Genomic DNA, 16,403 nt, shown 5'->3' on the forward strand with positions numbered 1-16,403 from the left:
TTTTATTTCTAATTCTAATTCTAATACTCCGGAGGGCGTAGGTTCGAGAATCCGATCCGGGGCATCACCTCCAATTTGTTAGTTATGTGCATTGTTGGTTTTAATACCGTAGGTACTTTAATGTTATATAATTTTTCTTTTTGTTCTTTTTTATATTTTTTAAACTAGTTATAAGTTTTAATTTGGTTTTGCTTTGAATATAGGTTTATGTTGGTTGTTTTCGTGGTGGCACTTAGAACTGGGTCCTAGCTGGAAATCAGCGCTGTATGTTCTTTGTTTATGTCTAGCATATAGCAATATGCTGAGCTAGGACCTTTTTCTAGGTTATGCCACATATCGCAGGGTATTATTCTTAAATAATTGTGATGTGTGGCATAATGTAGTAATAAATATATTTTCTTTCTTCTTTCTTTCATTGTAGGAAATTAAACATCACGTATTTCAAACAGTGAAGGAAAAACATCGTGAGGAAACCTGCATACCAGAGAATTTTCTTAGTTCTCTGCGTGTGTGAAGTCTGCCAATCCGCATTGGGCCAGCGTGGTGGACTATTGACCTAACGTGGTAGCATACAATTCTCTTTTATGAAAGAGGAGATTGGGAGATTCAGAATCTGCTGAAGAGGAGGTGACTAGAAAAAAACCTTCAATTTTATACATACACAGTTATATATTTTTTTACAAGAACTTATTTTTTATTTTAATACATGCAAAGTTATATCTATAAATAACATTTTAGTAATTATAAACTATATTTAATTAATTTTCTGGTTTTACACATATTATTGAAATGAAATATACAAATATCTATTTATTTCTAACAAAATATTGAATTTTTACATGTGTTGCAATATTTCCTAATTATATACCTTCCAGCTATATGGCGTCCAATCTGTCAAATTTTCAACTATATACTTTTTATAGTACAGGAACCGGTATATAAAATATATATCCTCATCTGTTATTTCATTGGGATAAGAAATAAATGATAGAAAGTTTTGTCGCACATAGGTTGCCTATTTAAATTGCGGCCGGGTATATGATTATTTTTTTTTATTAAATTTATTTAATATGGTTTATTATTAACATTGGTTAATTAAAAAGAATCGTTAGTTAAAAGAATATACCTAAAATAATTGAAAACGTAAAGGTTGCCTGCTTTCATTTTGCAACTGTGGGGTGGCCAGATATAAACAGTTGAGTAATTATTTATATACCCCCATCAGTTATTTCGGCAAATATATAAAAAGGAAAGCCTATTGTTATGCGTAATTTAACTGTATTGCCTTTGATATAGTTTATGGTTTCCTTGATTTTGTATGTAAAATGTCTCTGGCAATTTGACTAGGCAACCTATTTGCAATGTGTCAATCAGAATATTTTCCATAATTATTTTTTCATTATTTACCTACAAGCATTTCAAATCTCACCTGATGGTAAGTGATGATATAATCTAAGATAGAAGCGGGCCAATTTGTTAGGAAGATGAAAATTCACACCCCTTTCGGAACTCTTTGCGGTACGTCTTTTGCCGGTAGGGTAACTAGCCACGGCCGAAGCCTCCCACCAGCCAAAACTTCACCCAGGACCTCCATCATCTTTTATTTATTTTTTATCCCAAATAAATAAAAGATCAGGTTATATATTTGTTATGCTGGCTCTTGTACTATTTAAACTTAGGTCTATCACCATCCTAATGATGATGAACGTTCATCGAATGTGTTGTATATCTATCGCTTGCGCAAGGCTCCTCCAACTGCATCGAACAAGCTGTCATAGCCGGGGTTATCTTCGCAGCTATCCCCGTCAGATTCAGCTTTGTTATAATTATGTACATTGAAGACGGTATCTCCTTTTTTATTTTTTTCATCACATCCGTCATCTGCGAATAAATAAATAATAATCGATAGTGAAACACTGAAAATGGAGAATACCACAGTTTTGTGTGACCTTGGATTGTAAACTTCAGTGAGGTGCTCATATAGAACTGGCGGCTGAACGTAGCTCAGCTGCATTTTGAGTGAGAAAAATGTTGTATTTTTAATATTGAAATATAGTTATCATCTATCTATATTTATAATATAACTGGTTGAATTCTATATAATTATTCGCAATTAGAGATTTTACTTATACCATTTGTAACAACAAACGTTACCGTGGCATAGAGTACTACTAGCGCCATCTAGAATGTATACTTATAATACGAATTCTATACATTTTGTACATTCTGTACATTGAAGATATTTTGAAAATTTTTGTCGGGGGGCATAATATAATCGATACTGAAGCTAAAATATTTTTTATTTGGATTTTTTGTCTGTCTGTCTGTCCGTGTTTTATTGTTATTCGGGCATCACGCTGAAACTACTGAATGAATTAAAATGAAACTTGGCACGGTTTAAGACCATAATACGGAGAAGGTTATAGGATACTTTTTATTGCGAAAATAAAATAAGAAGGGGGTGAAATAGGGGTTGAAAAATTGTATGAAAAGTCCTTCATTTTACATAACACATATATATAAAAAAAAAATCAAACTTTAAAGTGGTGAAATAGGGCTTGAAAGTTTACATTGATTTCCACGCGGACGAAGTCGCGGGCGTCCGCTAGTTAATAATAATAAAGCGAAAAACTTCGACCAACATCTTAAAAGAAGCTTTCGCTTTCGGTGGATCAAGGGATATTAATACAGAAGGCAGTGATTCTCGAGACGGCGCGTATTGTGAGGAGGTTCCTCACTCTGGAGCCCTGACCACCGGTTGCTTGGACACTCAAATGTCCCGCAGCGGGAGGTTTGATTTTTTGTATAAATTTTTAATAATATTTTGCATTACATTTTATTAACATTGTTAATAAAAACAGGACAAAATAAATGAGAGAAAGAATGAAAATAGTACTGTGCTCCCGACAATTTTTTTTTTGCCCACAATGGTCAATCTCATGTTGAAATTAACCATATCATCATCATCAGCCGATAGACGTCCACTGCTGGACATAGGTCTCTTGCATGGACCTCCAAGCACAACGATCTCGAGCCGCCAGCATCCAGTGGCTCCCTGCAACCCGCTTGATAACCTCGGTCCACCTAGTGGGGGGTCGACCAACACTGCGCTTTCCGGTGCGGGGTCGCCATTCCAGGACCTTGGAACCATAACGATATACGCAGGAGATATTATAGTGCACTAGCGGACGCCCGCGACTTCGTCCGCGTGAAACTCGTTGTAAACTTTCAACTACCCCTACCCTACCCCTATACTACCCCTACCCTACCCTACTCCTAACCTATTACTACCCTACCCCTACCCTACCTCTACCCTACCCCTACCCTACCCCTACCCTACCCCTACCCTACCCCTACCCTACCCCTACCCTACCCCTACCCTAACCCTACCCTACCCCTACCCTACCCTACTCTTCCCCTACCCCTACCCTACCCCTACCCTACGTTGAAATTTTTCTTGAATTTTCTTCGCTATAAACCTCACGGAGCCCGAAACCTTTCCAACGAATGCAAAACCATGGAAATCGGTTCGTGCGTTCTGGACTAATAGCGTCAGGAAGGGAAACCCGACTTATTTTTATATAGTAGAGAAGAAGAAGATAAGCACAGGCGCATTGTCATAGTACAAGGAAAGTAATTTCTTGAAGGTCTTTCCTTCATGACCCACCACACTGCCCCAAAACGGGTTGACGGGGTACAAATATACATATATACGAATGATCATAAAAGTAAATTTACCTCCTGGAGCGGCTAGCACTACGACCAGGCACTGAAAAAAAAACATTACAATTATGTACATATTTTAAATTTAAATGAGATTTCTATAGTCTAAACTAACAGACGTCACTCGGTTTCACCCGCGGGGTTCCCGTAGGAATACGGGGATAAAATATAGCCTATAGCACTCAGGGATAGTGTAGCTTCACAACAGTGAAAGTATTTTTCAAATCTGTTCAGTACTTTCAGAGTATATTCAAATCAAACAAATCTTTCCTCTTTATAATATTAGTATAGATGAATAAATTGCTTAACATTTTGACGGCCTCCGTGGCGCGGTGCGCGGTGGATATATAAGACGGAGGTCCTGGGTTCGATCCCCGGCTGGGCAGATTGAGATTTTCTTAATTTGTCCAGGTCTGGCTGGTGGGAGGATTCGGCCGTGGCTAGTTACCACCTTACCGGCAAAGACGTACCGCCAAGCGATTTAGGGGTGTGGATTTTCATCTTCCTCCTAACAAGTTAGCCCGCTTCCATCTTAGACTGCATCATCACTTACCATCAGGTGAGATTGTAGTCAAGGGCTAACTTGTAAAGAATAAAAATTAAAAAAAAAAACATGCAACAAGTTATACTTAATCCCACAGCTGGGCGAAAGCCCCTTCCTCTTTCATTGTGTCCTATAAATAATGTTCGTTATCAACCCATATTCGGCTCACTGCTGAGCTCGAGTCTCCTCTCAGAATGAGAGGGAGAAGGCCAATAGTCCACTACGCACCAATGCGGATTGGGAGACTCACGCAGAGAACTAAGAAAATTCTCAGGTATGCAGGTTTCCTCACGATGTTTTCCTTCACCGTTTGAGACACGTGATATTTAATTATTTTTTAATACACGTAACTGAAAAGTTGGAAGTGCCTGGACCAGATTCGAATCTACACCCTCCGGAATCGGAGGCAGAAGTCATATCCACTGGGCTATCACGGCTCTCGTCATCAATAATGTATGTAACATTAATTTAAAACTTGAATTTTTAGGGTTCAGTAAGAAAATAGGTTTACATAACCTTTTCCTTAAATACACATACTTTCTTTAGCGTTTTGAATGAGTGAATGATATTTTATTCATAAAAATGTAGGTTTAACATGATGGTACATATTATAGAATTGAGCCTTTATACATTTTACCATAACTGGTGTATGAATTATCTTAAATAATTAAATACATTTGAACGAACAAAAAAAAGAATCTAAATTAATACAATGTCACAATTAGAAAATAATAAGTTAGAAAATGTCCATGTCCATACAATAATCTTGAATGTCATAATAATTTTTTAATAATAATTTATAAATTTTACATTTAAATATTGTCCAGGGCATCTCTTTTAGACTATGAGGAAGTTTATTATATATTTTTATTGCCATACAAAAAGAACTCTTGGCATATATTGTCAAACTTATGAAGGGTCTAAGTCATTTATTTTTGCGGCATGTTCTCAGATTTGCGTTGTTGGTGTGAACAGAGATTTTACTTATAGTTGTGAATTTTTTTTTTTATTTTTTTATAATATAACTAGCGGACTCGCTCAAGCTTCGCTTTGACTTATTAATTTATTTATTTGCACTTCTTCCCTATCCCTACCTTACACTCCTACCCCTACCCCTACCCTACCCCTACCCTACCTCTACTCTACCCCTACCCTACCCTACCCTACAACTACCATACCACTACCCTACCCCTACCCTATCCCTATACCATAAACCTACCCTTCCACTACCCTACCCTACCCCTACTCTACTCCTACCCTACCCCTACCCTACCCCTATCCTACCTCTACTCTATTAATTGGAGTGGAACGGTGGTTGAATTTTCATGAAAATTTTTCCCTCTTTTTGTGACAGGGGTTAAAAACTGTAAACAGAATGCGGTCAGCTAATGCACACTCAATCACTCACAGCGCCTGGTCTAAAAAGCACGAGAAAACAAAATTAACACGCTTAAATTAGCTTCAATTGTAACTATGTATATAAGAAAATTTAATAATTAATTTGATCCGATCCCGGTCTTCGATTAGGATGAAATTTTGCACACGCTCTGAGTTCTGATGACAATACATGACTAGCTAAGAAACGTCATTACAAATCCAATATGGCGGCTTCCCCAAGATGGCGGACTGGCTGTTTGAAATCCACCCCCATGATATGGATATCAAATGAAAGGGTTTGCTGTCAGGAATACGAAAATAAGTGCGTGCTAAAAGCGTATTTATTTAGTTTTTTAAACAATTATATTATTATATATCAATCTTAATGACTTATTTTTATTTGACTATTGATTGATTATTATTATTTGACGGCCTCCGTGGCGCAGTGGTATGAACGGTGGATTTACAAAACGGAGGTCCTGGGTTCGATCCCCGGCTGGGCAGATTGAGATTTTCTTAATTTGTCCAGGTCTGGCTGGTGGGAGGCTTCGGCCGTGGCTAGTTACCACCCTACCGGCAAAGACGTACGCCAAGCGATTTAGTGTAGAAACCGAAAGGGGTGTGGATTTTCATCCTCCTCCTAACAAGTTAGCCCGCTTCCATCTTAGACTGCATCATCACTTACCATCAGGTGAGATTGTAGTCAAGGGATAACTTGTAAAGCATAAAAACAGAATTAAAAAAAAAATACTTATAATAAAAATGGTTGAATTCTATACATTTATTCGCAATTTGAGATTTTACTTATACCATTTGTAACAACAAACGTTAGCGTGGCATAGAGTACTACTAGCGCCATCTAGAATTTATACTTATAATACGAATTCTGTACATTTTGTACATTGAAGATATTTTGAAATTTTTTGTTGGGGGGCATTATACAATCGATATTGAAGTTAAAAATATTTTTTTTTTATTTTTTGTCTGTCTGTCTGTCTGTCCGTGTTTTTTTTGTTATTCGATCATCACGTTGAAACTACAGAATAAATTCAAAGGAAACTTGGCACGGTTTAAGACCATAATACGGAGGAGGTTAAAGGATACTTTTTATTGCAAAAATAAAATAAGAAGGGGGTGAAATAGGGGTTGAAAGTTTTAGAGTTAGAGTTAGAGTTAGAAGTTGCGGGTGTCCGCTAGTAGTAATAAAAAAATAAATTAAAAATCACTTACCAGTAGAAAGACGATAGCAATGGACTTCATTTTAGTCAGAGTAGTTTTTAGTCTTTAGTTTTAGTCTTTAGTATTTAGTCTAGTCTTCGAGTACTCGAATACTTTGAATGTGATATGATTCCGTACCTTCAGGGCGGCTTTATATATTGAAAATCTTTGCAAATGCAACTGAACAAATATACTAATTACAATAGAAATGGCAACAATGCAAGTCATATAAATAGAAATGGCAAAGCACTTTCGTCATACAAAGAATTGTATTATTTTCATCATTCATCATCATTATCAACCCATATTCAGCTCACTGCTGAGCTCGAGTCTCCTCTCAGAGTGAGAGGGACTAGGCCAATAGTCCACCACGCTGGCCCAATGCGGATTGGCAGACTTCACACACGCAGAGAATTAAGAAAAATCTCTGGCATGCAGGTTTCCTCAACGGAACTATGGAACCTTCTGGAATTATGGATTTTCTGGAATGAAAAGTAGACTATGTGTTTAATCCAGAGTAAAATCTATTTCCATTCCAAATTTTAGCTAAATCGGTGCAGTAGTTTGCGATATACGTTGGTAGTCAGTCAGTCACCTTTGAGTTATTAGGTTGACTGAAAAGTTCGTAGGCTGACACATACGATGGCCTCCGTGGCGCAGTGGTATGCGCGATGGACTTACGAGACGGAGGTCCTGGGTTCGATCCCCGGTTGGGCCGATTGAGGATTTCTTAATTGGTCCAGGTCTGGCTGGTGGGAGGCTTCGGCCGTGGCTAGTTACCACCCTACCGACAAATACGCCAAGCGATTTAGCATTCCAGTACGATGTCGTGTTGAAACCAAAAGGGGTGTGGATTTCATCCTACTTCTAACAAGTTAGCCCGCTTCCATCTTAGATTGCATCATCAATTACCATCAGGTGAGATTGTAGTCAAGGGCTAACTTGTAGAGAATAAAAAAAACATACATGGTTACTAGTTTTAAATCTATATGATTTTTAGTTAGCCTTAACCTTCAAAAGACACGTGAATAAATATAACATCAGTGTGCCTAGTTTTAAATATTTGCATACTGTTACTATCGCGTTGAGGTAAACGCGAATTTATATATGGCAGGTCATCTCCTCCCGGACAAAAATCCAGGTGGGGGTACGGGCCCTACTAATACTAACTAACCCTACTAATACTAACTAATTTATACATAAAAACCAAGATTGTCTGGATATTTGCAAAATAAATGAGATTATAAAATTTCAAAATCTATTAAAAATCTTTTATCGTAATTTGATGAAAATTCATACAGTTTTAGCTTTCTTACATTAAATGTGTCATTTTTTAAAATATGAACTACAAACATAAACGCACAAATAACAAAGATAATAGTAATTTTGTTTGAACGCACATACAAATCTAACGATCAATACATTGCCTACGACGTCACTAGTTCGTACCATTTTGTATGGAGCGTTTTTCAGGAATCCGCGGCAGCGCCGCAAATCTGACCCTTTAAATCCCTGTAGCTCCGAAAGTAATGATCGCAGATACCCTGTTACTTTTACAAAATTGCTTTACTATTAGCATACTCATAATTTATATACAATTTAAAAAAAGTTATTGCTTGAAGCCAAGGCGCGGCTTGATTAACATTATTCGGTCTTTGCACCAGGCTAATCAACCGTAGAAATGTGGTTTGCTAAAGGAGATGGAGAGTCGTGATAGCCCAGTGGATATAACCTCTGCCTCCGATTCCGGTGGGTGTGGGTTCGAATCCGGTCCGGGGCATGCACCTCTAACTTTTCAGTTGTGTGCATTTTAAGAAATTAAATATCACGTGTCTCAAACGGTGAAGACAAACATCGTGAGGAAACCTGCATACCTGAGAATTTTCTTAATTCTCTGCGTATGTGAAGTCTGCCAATCTGCATTGGCCTAACCCCTCTCATTCTGAGAGGAGACTCGAGCTCAGCAGTGAGCCGAATATGGGTTGATAATGATGAAAGGAGATGGTCCAAAATTATATGGAGCCCAAGATCAGTCATTGTACCCTATACTTTATTATATACGTACTTTATCATTCGGATATTTTCGTAGAAATTTACGTGTGTGAAACCGTTAGGTACAGCCATATATTCAGCTAACACAGTATTTGCTCAAGTGTATTAATAGATATAAATAATAACTTATTTCATTGTACAAAACTCTAAAAACAATAGTTTCTGCGTTAACAAGAAATATATAACATAATACACAATAAATCTAATATTATAAAAGAAATTTATAGTATAATATAACAATATATGTATTCAATGATTTGTATGGTACCTACGCAAGTGTTGCGTCAATACGTTAAAATTTTAAAAGGGACAAGTGCGAGTTGGAACCATGCGTTGTGGGTTCCGTGTACAGCTTGGATTTCCCAGTGGCAAGTTTATTCATTCTTGCTTTGAAAGTGTTTAAATTATAAAAGCTACTGTTACACATGCTCATTTCAAGCACGAAAGCATGCTACTATTTAGATGTTGCTACTTATTAGCATGTGTATCTTAACATTGTGCATGCTTATTTCGAGCTTGCTCAAGAATCAACAGTCGTGCGATTTATGAGCATGCTACTTGCTGCGCAGGGAAAGGGGGCGTACTTTTAGCGCGTATGAACAGGTTTGCATAATGAGTATGCTAGTCGATCAGCATTGCTATTTTGTATTCTCTTCACCTTCATCTCTCCGTGTCTAACACGATACTATAGACAGAGATAGATACAAATTAGCATGTGTTGTTTTTTTTTAATTAATTGGAATGTTAGCTTTGAGCATGCTTATTCAGGAACATACTTAAAAATAGCGTGCTTATTGCTAGCAAATATATACTGATGATAAGCATGCTTGTATGGAGCATACTCAATAGCGCTCTAAAATAGCATGCTAAAAGCATGCTATTTTAGATCATGTTTAACAGTACCTTAAGTGTCAGGAAGGAACTGAATTTAGGGAAGATTATGTACCTAAAAAAAATCAAGAAATAGCAGAATAAATTGCAGATGGTAATGAGAACAAAATGTCGTTGGCACTGATGATTTTAATAGAAAATTCAACACATTTGTACAAATCTCACTTAATGATAAGTGATAATGCAATCTAAGATGGAAGCGGGCTAATTTGTTAGGAGGAGGATGAAAATCCTTAACCCTTTCGGATTCTACACAACATCGTACCGGAACGTTAAATCGCTTGACAGTACGTCTTTTCGGTGGTGGTGGCAGAAGCCTCTCACCAGCTAGACCTGGACCAATTAAGAAAACCTTAACCGGCCCAGCCGCGGATCGAACCCAGGACCTCCGTCTTGTAAATCCACCACGGATACCACTGCGCCACGGAGGTCTTCAAAAACTAAGCTAGCTTAACGAATTTTGGGTTGTTTTTGTAACCCTAGAACTGCATAACAATTTGTGTTTGTACAGTTGCAAATTCAAAAGCATTATTCTATACGAACATAGAAAAATATTGTAACACTTCAAAAGAATACAAGTGATTGATAGAATTATCATTTTATATATAAATAGCTTGCTTTAATACATGAAGAATGCATACAGTAAATGCATTCTTCATGTATTAAAGCAAAACAAATGGCTTTTCAAAATGTTTTCATATAAAAACTCTAAGTAGCTATGATAATTGTACATTTTAGTAACCGCATTGCATAGCACAACATTGCTTTGCATAGTACAATATTGCATTTACATAGTACAATATTGCATTGCATAGTACAATATTGCATTGCATAGTACAACATGAAACTGTCATTTCTATCTTGTTTTTTCGCCATGTTGGTAAGAATATTATTACATCTATCCATACTATCGATATCTATATCTATATTTATAATAAAACAGATCGAATTTTATACATTTATTCGCAATTTGAGATTTTACTTATACCATTTGTAACAACAAACGTTACCGTGGCATAACGGACGCCAGCGCCATCTAGAATCTATGCTTATAATACGAATTCTGTACATTTTGTACATTGAAGATATTTTGAAAATTCTTATTACAGGGCATTACACAATCGATACTAAATCCAAAAATTTTTTATTTTGATTTTTTGTGTGTCTGTCCGTCTTTTTTTGTTATTCGGGCATAATTTTTGAATCCCACTGGAACCATGTATTTTTCCGGGATGAAAAGTAGCCTTTAATTAATAGTTAATGTTAATCCAGAGTCTAAAATAATAAAATCTATAAGAAACTCTTTGGATAGACAAACAGAAAGAGAGGCAGATAAACAAAAAGTTTTAAAAAGCATGGATTATGTTTTAGATATAAGCTGCACTTGAAAAGTTATTTTGCAATCACAGATAGCCATTTAAATTTTATTTATATACTACCGGAAACCCGCGACTTCGTCTGCATGGAAATCAATGTAAACTTTCAAGCCCTAATTCACCACTTAAGGGGTTGAATTTTAAAAATTTTTGGATTACATTATACTACTTATTTTTTTATATGACTTATAAACAAAATTTTAAAACTGTAACTCTAAATATGAAGGACTTTTCATACAAACTTTCAACCTCAATTTTACCCCCTTTTTATTTTATTTTCGCAATAAAAAGTATGCTATAAACTTCTCCGTATTATGGTCTTAAACCGTGCCAAGTTTAATTTGATTTCATTCAGTAGTTTCAGCGTGATGGCCGAATAACAAAAAAGACATGGACAGACGGACAAAAAATCGAGAAAGAAAATATTTTTAGCTTCAGTATCGATTAAATAATGCCCCCCAATAAAAATGATCAAAATATCTTCAATGTACAGAATGTACAAAATGTACAGAATTCGTATTATAAGTATAGATTCTAGATGGCGCTGGCGTCCGTTATGCCACGGTAACGTTTAGTGTTACAAATGGTATAAGTAAAATCTGAAATTGCGGATAAATGTATAGAATTCAACCAGTTTTATTATATTATGTATAGATTTTATTTATATGTATATTTTAATTGTTTTCAGTGCCTGGCAGTAGCGGTCAGGGCTTGCCACTTAAGTAAGTATATACAATTCTGTGATGGACTTGCCAATGCACAACTTTAAGCAATGTGTTAAAAAACATTTACTTAGTCGAGGTTACTACAACATTGATGAGTTCCTTAATGACAAAGGTGCTTGGAGGCCGTTGGATCAGCTTCCACCTTCACACAGGAAGTAAAACTATAAGAAATTGTAATTGTAATTGTTATCAATTGTAAATTATAATACTGTATGACTTTTTCAAAAGAGCAACTGTTGAGTTTCTTGTCGGTATCTTCTCAGCAGAACCTGCCTTCCGAACCGGTGGTAGAATCTTTACAAATAGTCAACTGACGTGTCAAAAGTGCTTGTAAACTGAGCCTACTTGAAATAAATGATTTTTGAATTTTGAATTTTGCGTCATACGAGTACTTTCACGTATGTCGCCTTTTTGATAATTAATATCTTTTTTTTCCAGATCTTCATAAAAATAAACATAAAGATTGCGACAAAAATAATCACAAAGATGATGATTGCGACAAAAATAATGACAAAGATGATGATTGCGACAATGATAGTGACAAAGATGACGACTCTGATGAAGATGATGATTGCGATAACAATAATCACAAAGATAAACATAAGCACAATCACAAAGATGATAATAAACATAATGACAAAGTTGATGACTGCAAAGAAAAAGTTGGATCAACTGGTAAAAAATTTAAAGATATTTTCAAGTTAGGCGGTTAGAAAACATATGTCAAAGCTAAATTTTATTATTTTTTTTAACAAAGGAGATGGTCTAAAATTGTATGGAGCCCAGGATCAGTCATTGTATCCCTGGCGGAAATAAAAGAAGATATTTTTTTTAACTATTTTTGATTATACAAATCTATGAATTTACTTTAATTCTTTCGAAATAATATTCATTATCTTCCAAGAAATGCAACATTAATAGAGGTAATAATGGCGGATAGAAGACGTTTACAATGCATTAATCGATTTGACGTTTGCTGTCAATTGCCATGTCATAGTTGCTCTATGGGCGCCATCTTGTTATAACTCAAAAACTTGGATTTTTATTTTAGTTATTTTATTTCTATTCATTTATTTTCTATTTATATAGTAGATTTATTAACTTACATAAATTTTAATAATACTTTTTAAATTTTAATGATACGGGGTACAAGAGTGAACATGAAATGGACCATCTCCCTTTCATTAACATTTAAATTAAAACCTAATAGAAATAAACAAAAACAGAACTTAATACCTTTTTTCATACACTACTACGAGTATACTTAATTTTAATTTATTTAATAAATGTCTTTGTTATGTATAAACTAGTGTTTCTGTTTATTGAAAAAAAAAATAAGCAAATAATAATTTACCCTGCTAACAATACAAATCATGCCCACGTGGAATGGTGGCAAGAATACTGGCTGCATTTCCGCGCTGGACAGCCAGGCTGATCCTTTGCCTAAGCCAGCCCTTCTGTCACCAGTCGAGGCAACTAGCCGCGGTGAAATAGTACGGAAAAACTTTTTGGCACTGCGACTCCATGGCCCAAGGGTCTCCACGGCAAAAGGTACAAATATGTAACTCTCTGTCAGAGAGGCATACTTGAGCCACTTACCGGTTTCAGCTTTTCTGCTGCGGCTCCCGGTCTTGAGTCTCCCTGATATGACACGGTGTTTAAATGTTAAAAATATAAATAGAAGGGGGTGAAATAGGGGTTCAAAGTTTAATCGATATTTACGCGGATGAAGTCAGCGTCCGCTAATGAGTAATATATATACTAATATTATAAAGAGGTAAAGTTTGTAAGTTTGTAAGTTTGTCACATTTTTTAAATGGGGTAATCTTCGGAACTACTGGTCCGATTTTAAAAATTCTTTCACCAGTAGAATGCTACATTATTGGGGAGTGCTATAGGCTATATTTTATATTGGTACCATATATATTAGCCGAGTTATCACAGTTTTTGTCATACAGGTCGGACTGAAAATCCTCTTAAACAGACTTATTCGCATGCGCTGCCTTAACTATTGTGTAAAATTGAAATGAATGTATGGAGACTTTATGTATCTTTAAAAGTTCTACAGAAAAGTCCGCGACACCATATATCTATCTTCTATATATTAGCAGATATAGTACCTTTTGTGTTTTAAAAATTATTAATTTTATATTCTTAGGTTTACGTCATTATTTATACAACTAAACTTTAATCCTTATTAAAATAAATTATTTAATAATGGAGATAAGATTTGCCCTTTACAGTTATGTTAATTACTTAAATAGTTTCGGAGATAATACAAAATTTCTAAAAGACGCAGAAATTTCGCTATATGACGCCCAGCGCTTTCATTTAGGTAGTTCCCGTTCCCGTATGAATATGGGGATCAAACATAGCCTATGACACTCGCAAATAACGTAGCTTTCTATTGGTAAAACAATTTTCCAAATCGGTCCAGTAGATCAAGAGATTACCTCCTACAACCACACGAACTTTACCTCTTTATTTTATTAACATAGAAGTCTCTATTTCTCTTGGTCATACCACCACTCTCGAAGGACTGGACCGATTTTGCTAAGGGTAGGAATAAGATAGAGAAGTTACAGGGTAGGGTAGGGTACGGGTATAGAAGCGTAGGGGTAGTGTAGGGGTAGGGTAGGTTTAGGGCCGGGTTTAGGGTAGTGGTAGGGTAGGGGTAGCGGTAGGGTAGTGGTAGGCTAGAGGTACGGGTAGGATAGGGAAGTGGTAGGGTAGGGGTACGATAGGCGTCAGATAGGGGTACGGCTGGGATAGGGGTGGGAAAGAATAGGGTACGGGGAGGGTAGGGGTAGGGTGGGGGTAGAGGTAGGGTAGGGTAGGGTAGAGGTAGGGTAGATGTAGGGGTTGGGTAGGGTTGGGGTAGTGGTATGGTAGGGGTAGGGTAGGGTACGGGTAGTAGTAAAGTTGACATCGAAATTTACGCGGACGAAGTCGCGGGCGTCCGCTAGTGTTAGTATATAATAGTAGATGATTTTTCAAGCTATTTTTTTTTATTCTTTACAAGTTAGCCCTTGACTACAATCTCACCTGATGGTAAGTGATGATGCAGTCTAAGATGGAAGCGGGCTAACTTGTTAGGAGGAGGATGAAAATCCACACCCCTTTCGGTTTCTACACGACATCGTACCGGAACTCTAAATCGCTTGGCGGTACGTCTTTTTCGGTAGGGTGGTAACTAGCCACGGCCGAAGCCTCCCACCAGCCAGACCTAGACTAATTAAGAAAACCTCAATCGGGACAGCCGGGGATCGAACCCAGGACCTCCGTCTTGTAAATCCACCGCGCATACCACTGCGCCACGGAGGTTGTCAAAAATGCTATTGCATAGCTTTTATCGCGGGCTTTAAGCGTGGCGACCGAATCAAGAAATTCCGTAACGAAAGGAAACCTAACACCCAAGCCGTGATAGCCCAGTGGATATGACCTCTGCCTCTAATTCCGAAAGGTTGTGGGTTCGAATCCGGGGCGTGCACCTTCAACTTTTCAGTTGTTAAGAAATTAAATATCACGTGTCTCAAACGGTGAACGAAAACATCGTGAGGAAACCTGCATACCAGAGAGTTTTCTTCATTCTCTGCGTGTGTAAAGTCTGCCAATCCGCATTGGGCCAGCGTGGTGGACTATTGGCATTACCCCTCTCATTCTGAGAGAGACTCGAGCTCAGCAGTGAGCCGAATATGGGTTGATAATGATGATGAAATGAAACTAAGACAATTAGCCACATTCCGCCTCAGTTTCGAAACGCTAGTGACACATCTGTAGTATAAAATCTTTGTCCAAACCGATTTTCAAACTCTTTCACTAAACAGCTGGCTTTTGACTGGTGGGAGGACTCGGCCGTGGCTAGTTACCACCCTACCGACAAAGACGTACCGCCAAGCGATTTAGCGTTCCAGTACGATGTCGTGTAGAAACCGAAAGGGGTGTGGATTTTCATCCTCCTCCTAACAAGTTAGCCCGCTTCCATCTTAGATTGCATCATCACTTACCATCAGGTGAGATTGTAGTCAAGGGCTAACTTGTAAAAATAAAAAAAATCGTAATTTACAATACTATTAAATGAAACTAAGACAATTAGCCACTTTCCGCCTCAGTTTCGATATGCTAGTAACATGTCTGTAGAATGAAATCTTTGTCCAAACCGATTTTAAAACTGTTTCACTAAACAGCATTATCAGCGAGCAACATGATCTGTATTTTGGCCCCGTATTCCCACTAGAACGGGAACTTTTCGGCTATATAATAATTTATTTTTTCAAGTTCGTATACATACATACATTATTCTTATAAGATCGACTAAAACTTATTATTCAAATACATGTATAACTTAAAAACAGTTGTTCAAACATACATTGAAAACAAAGAGTCAGTTTGTTCTAGAAGTATCGAATAACCTCTAAGAGGTTCAAGGTTCAATTGAAGGCTGTTATATACTTTTAGCGCCTGTATTTGGAATCCCTATGAATGCACCTATTCGTT

General features: G+C 36.8%; 1 protein-coding gene and 1 long non-coding RNA gene across 2 annotated transcripts in view; one reads left to right on the plus strand and one right to left on the minus strand.

The window, feature by feature from the left end:
- Nucleotides 1–1,599: 1,599 nt before the first annotated feature.
- Nucleotides 1,600–6,978, minus strand: LOC128199681 (uncharacterized). The gene is made up of 3 exons (XR_008252263.1): nt 6,875–6,978; nt 3,739–3,769; nt 1,600–1,881 (listed from the first exon to the last, which is right to left on the minus strand). It is a non-coding gene; the product is annotated as an uncharacterized LOC128199681 (long non-coding RNA).
- A 3,701-nt stretch (nt 6,979–10,679) lies between these two features.
- Nucleotides 10,680–16,403, plus strand: part of LOC112056165 (uncharacterized) — a 36,905-nt gene continuing 31,181 nt past the window's right edge. Inside the window, exons 1-3 of the mRNA XM_052890056.1 lie at nt 10,680–10,685; nt 11,870–11,903; nt 12,345–12,581. Coding sequence (XP_052746016.1) covers nt 10,680–10,685; nt 11,870–11,903; nt 12,345–12,581 — 277 coding nt within the window. The remainder of the gene's footprint in view (nt 10,686–11,869; nt 11,904–12,344; nt 12,582–16,403) is intronic.

Source organism: Bicyclus anynana, chromosome 27, assembly GCF_947172395.1.
Source record: "Bicyclus anynana chromosome 27, ilBicAnyn1.1, whole genome shotgun sequence".
NCBI lineage: Eukaryota > Metazoa > Arthropoda > Insecta > Lepidoptera > Nymphalidae > Bicyclus > Bicyclus anynana.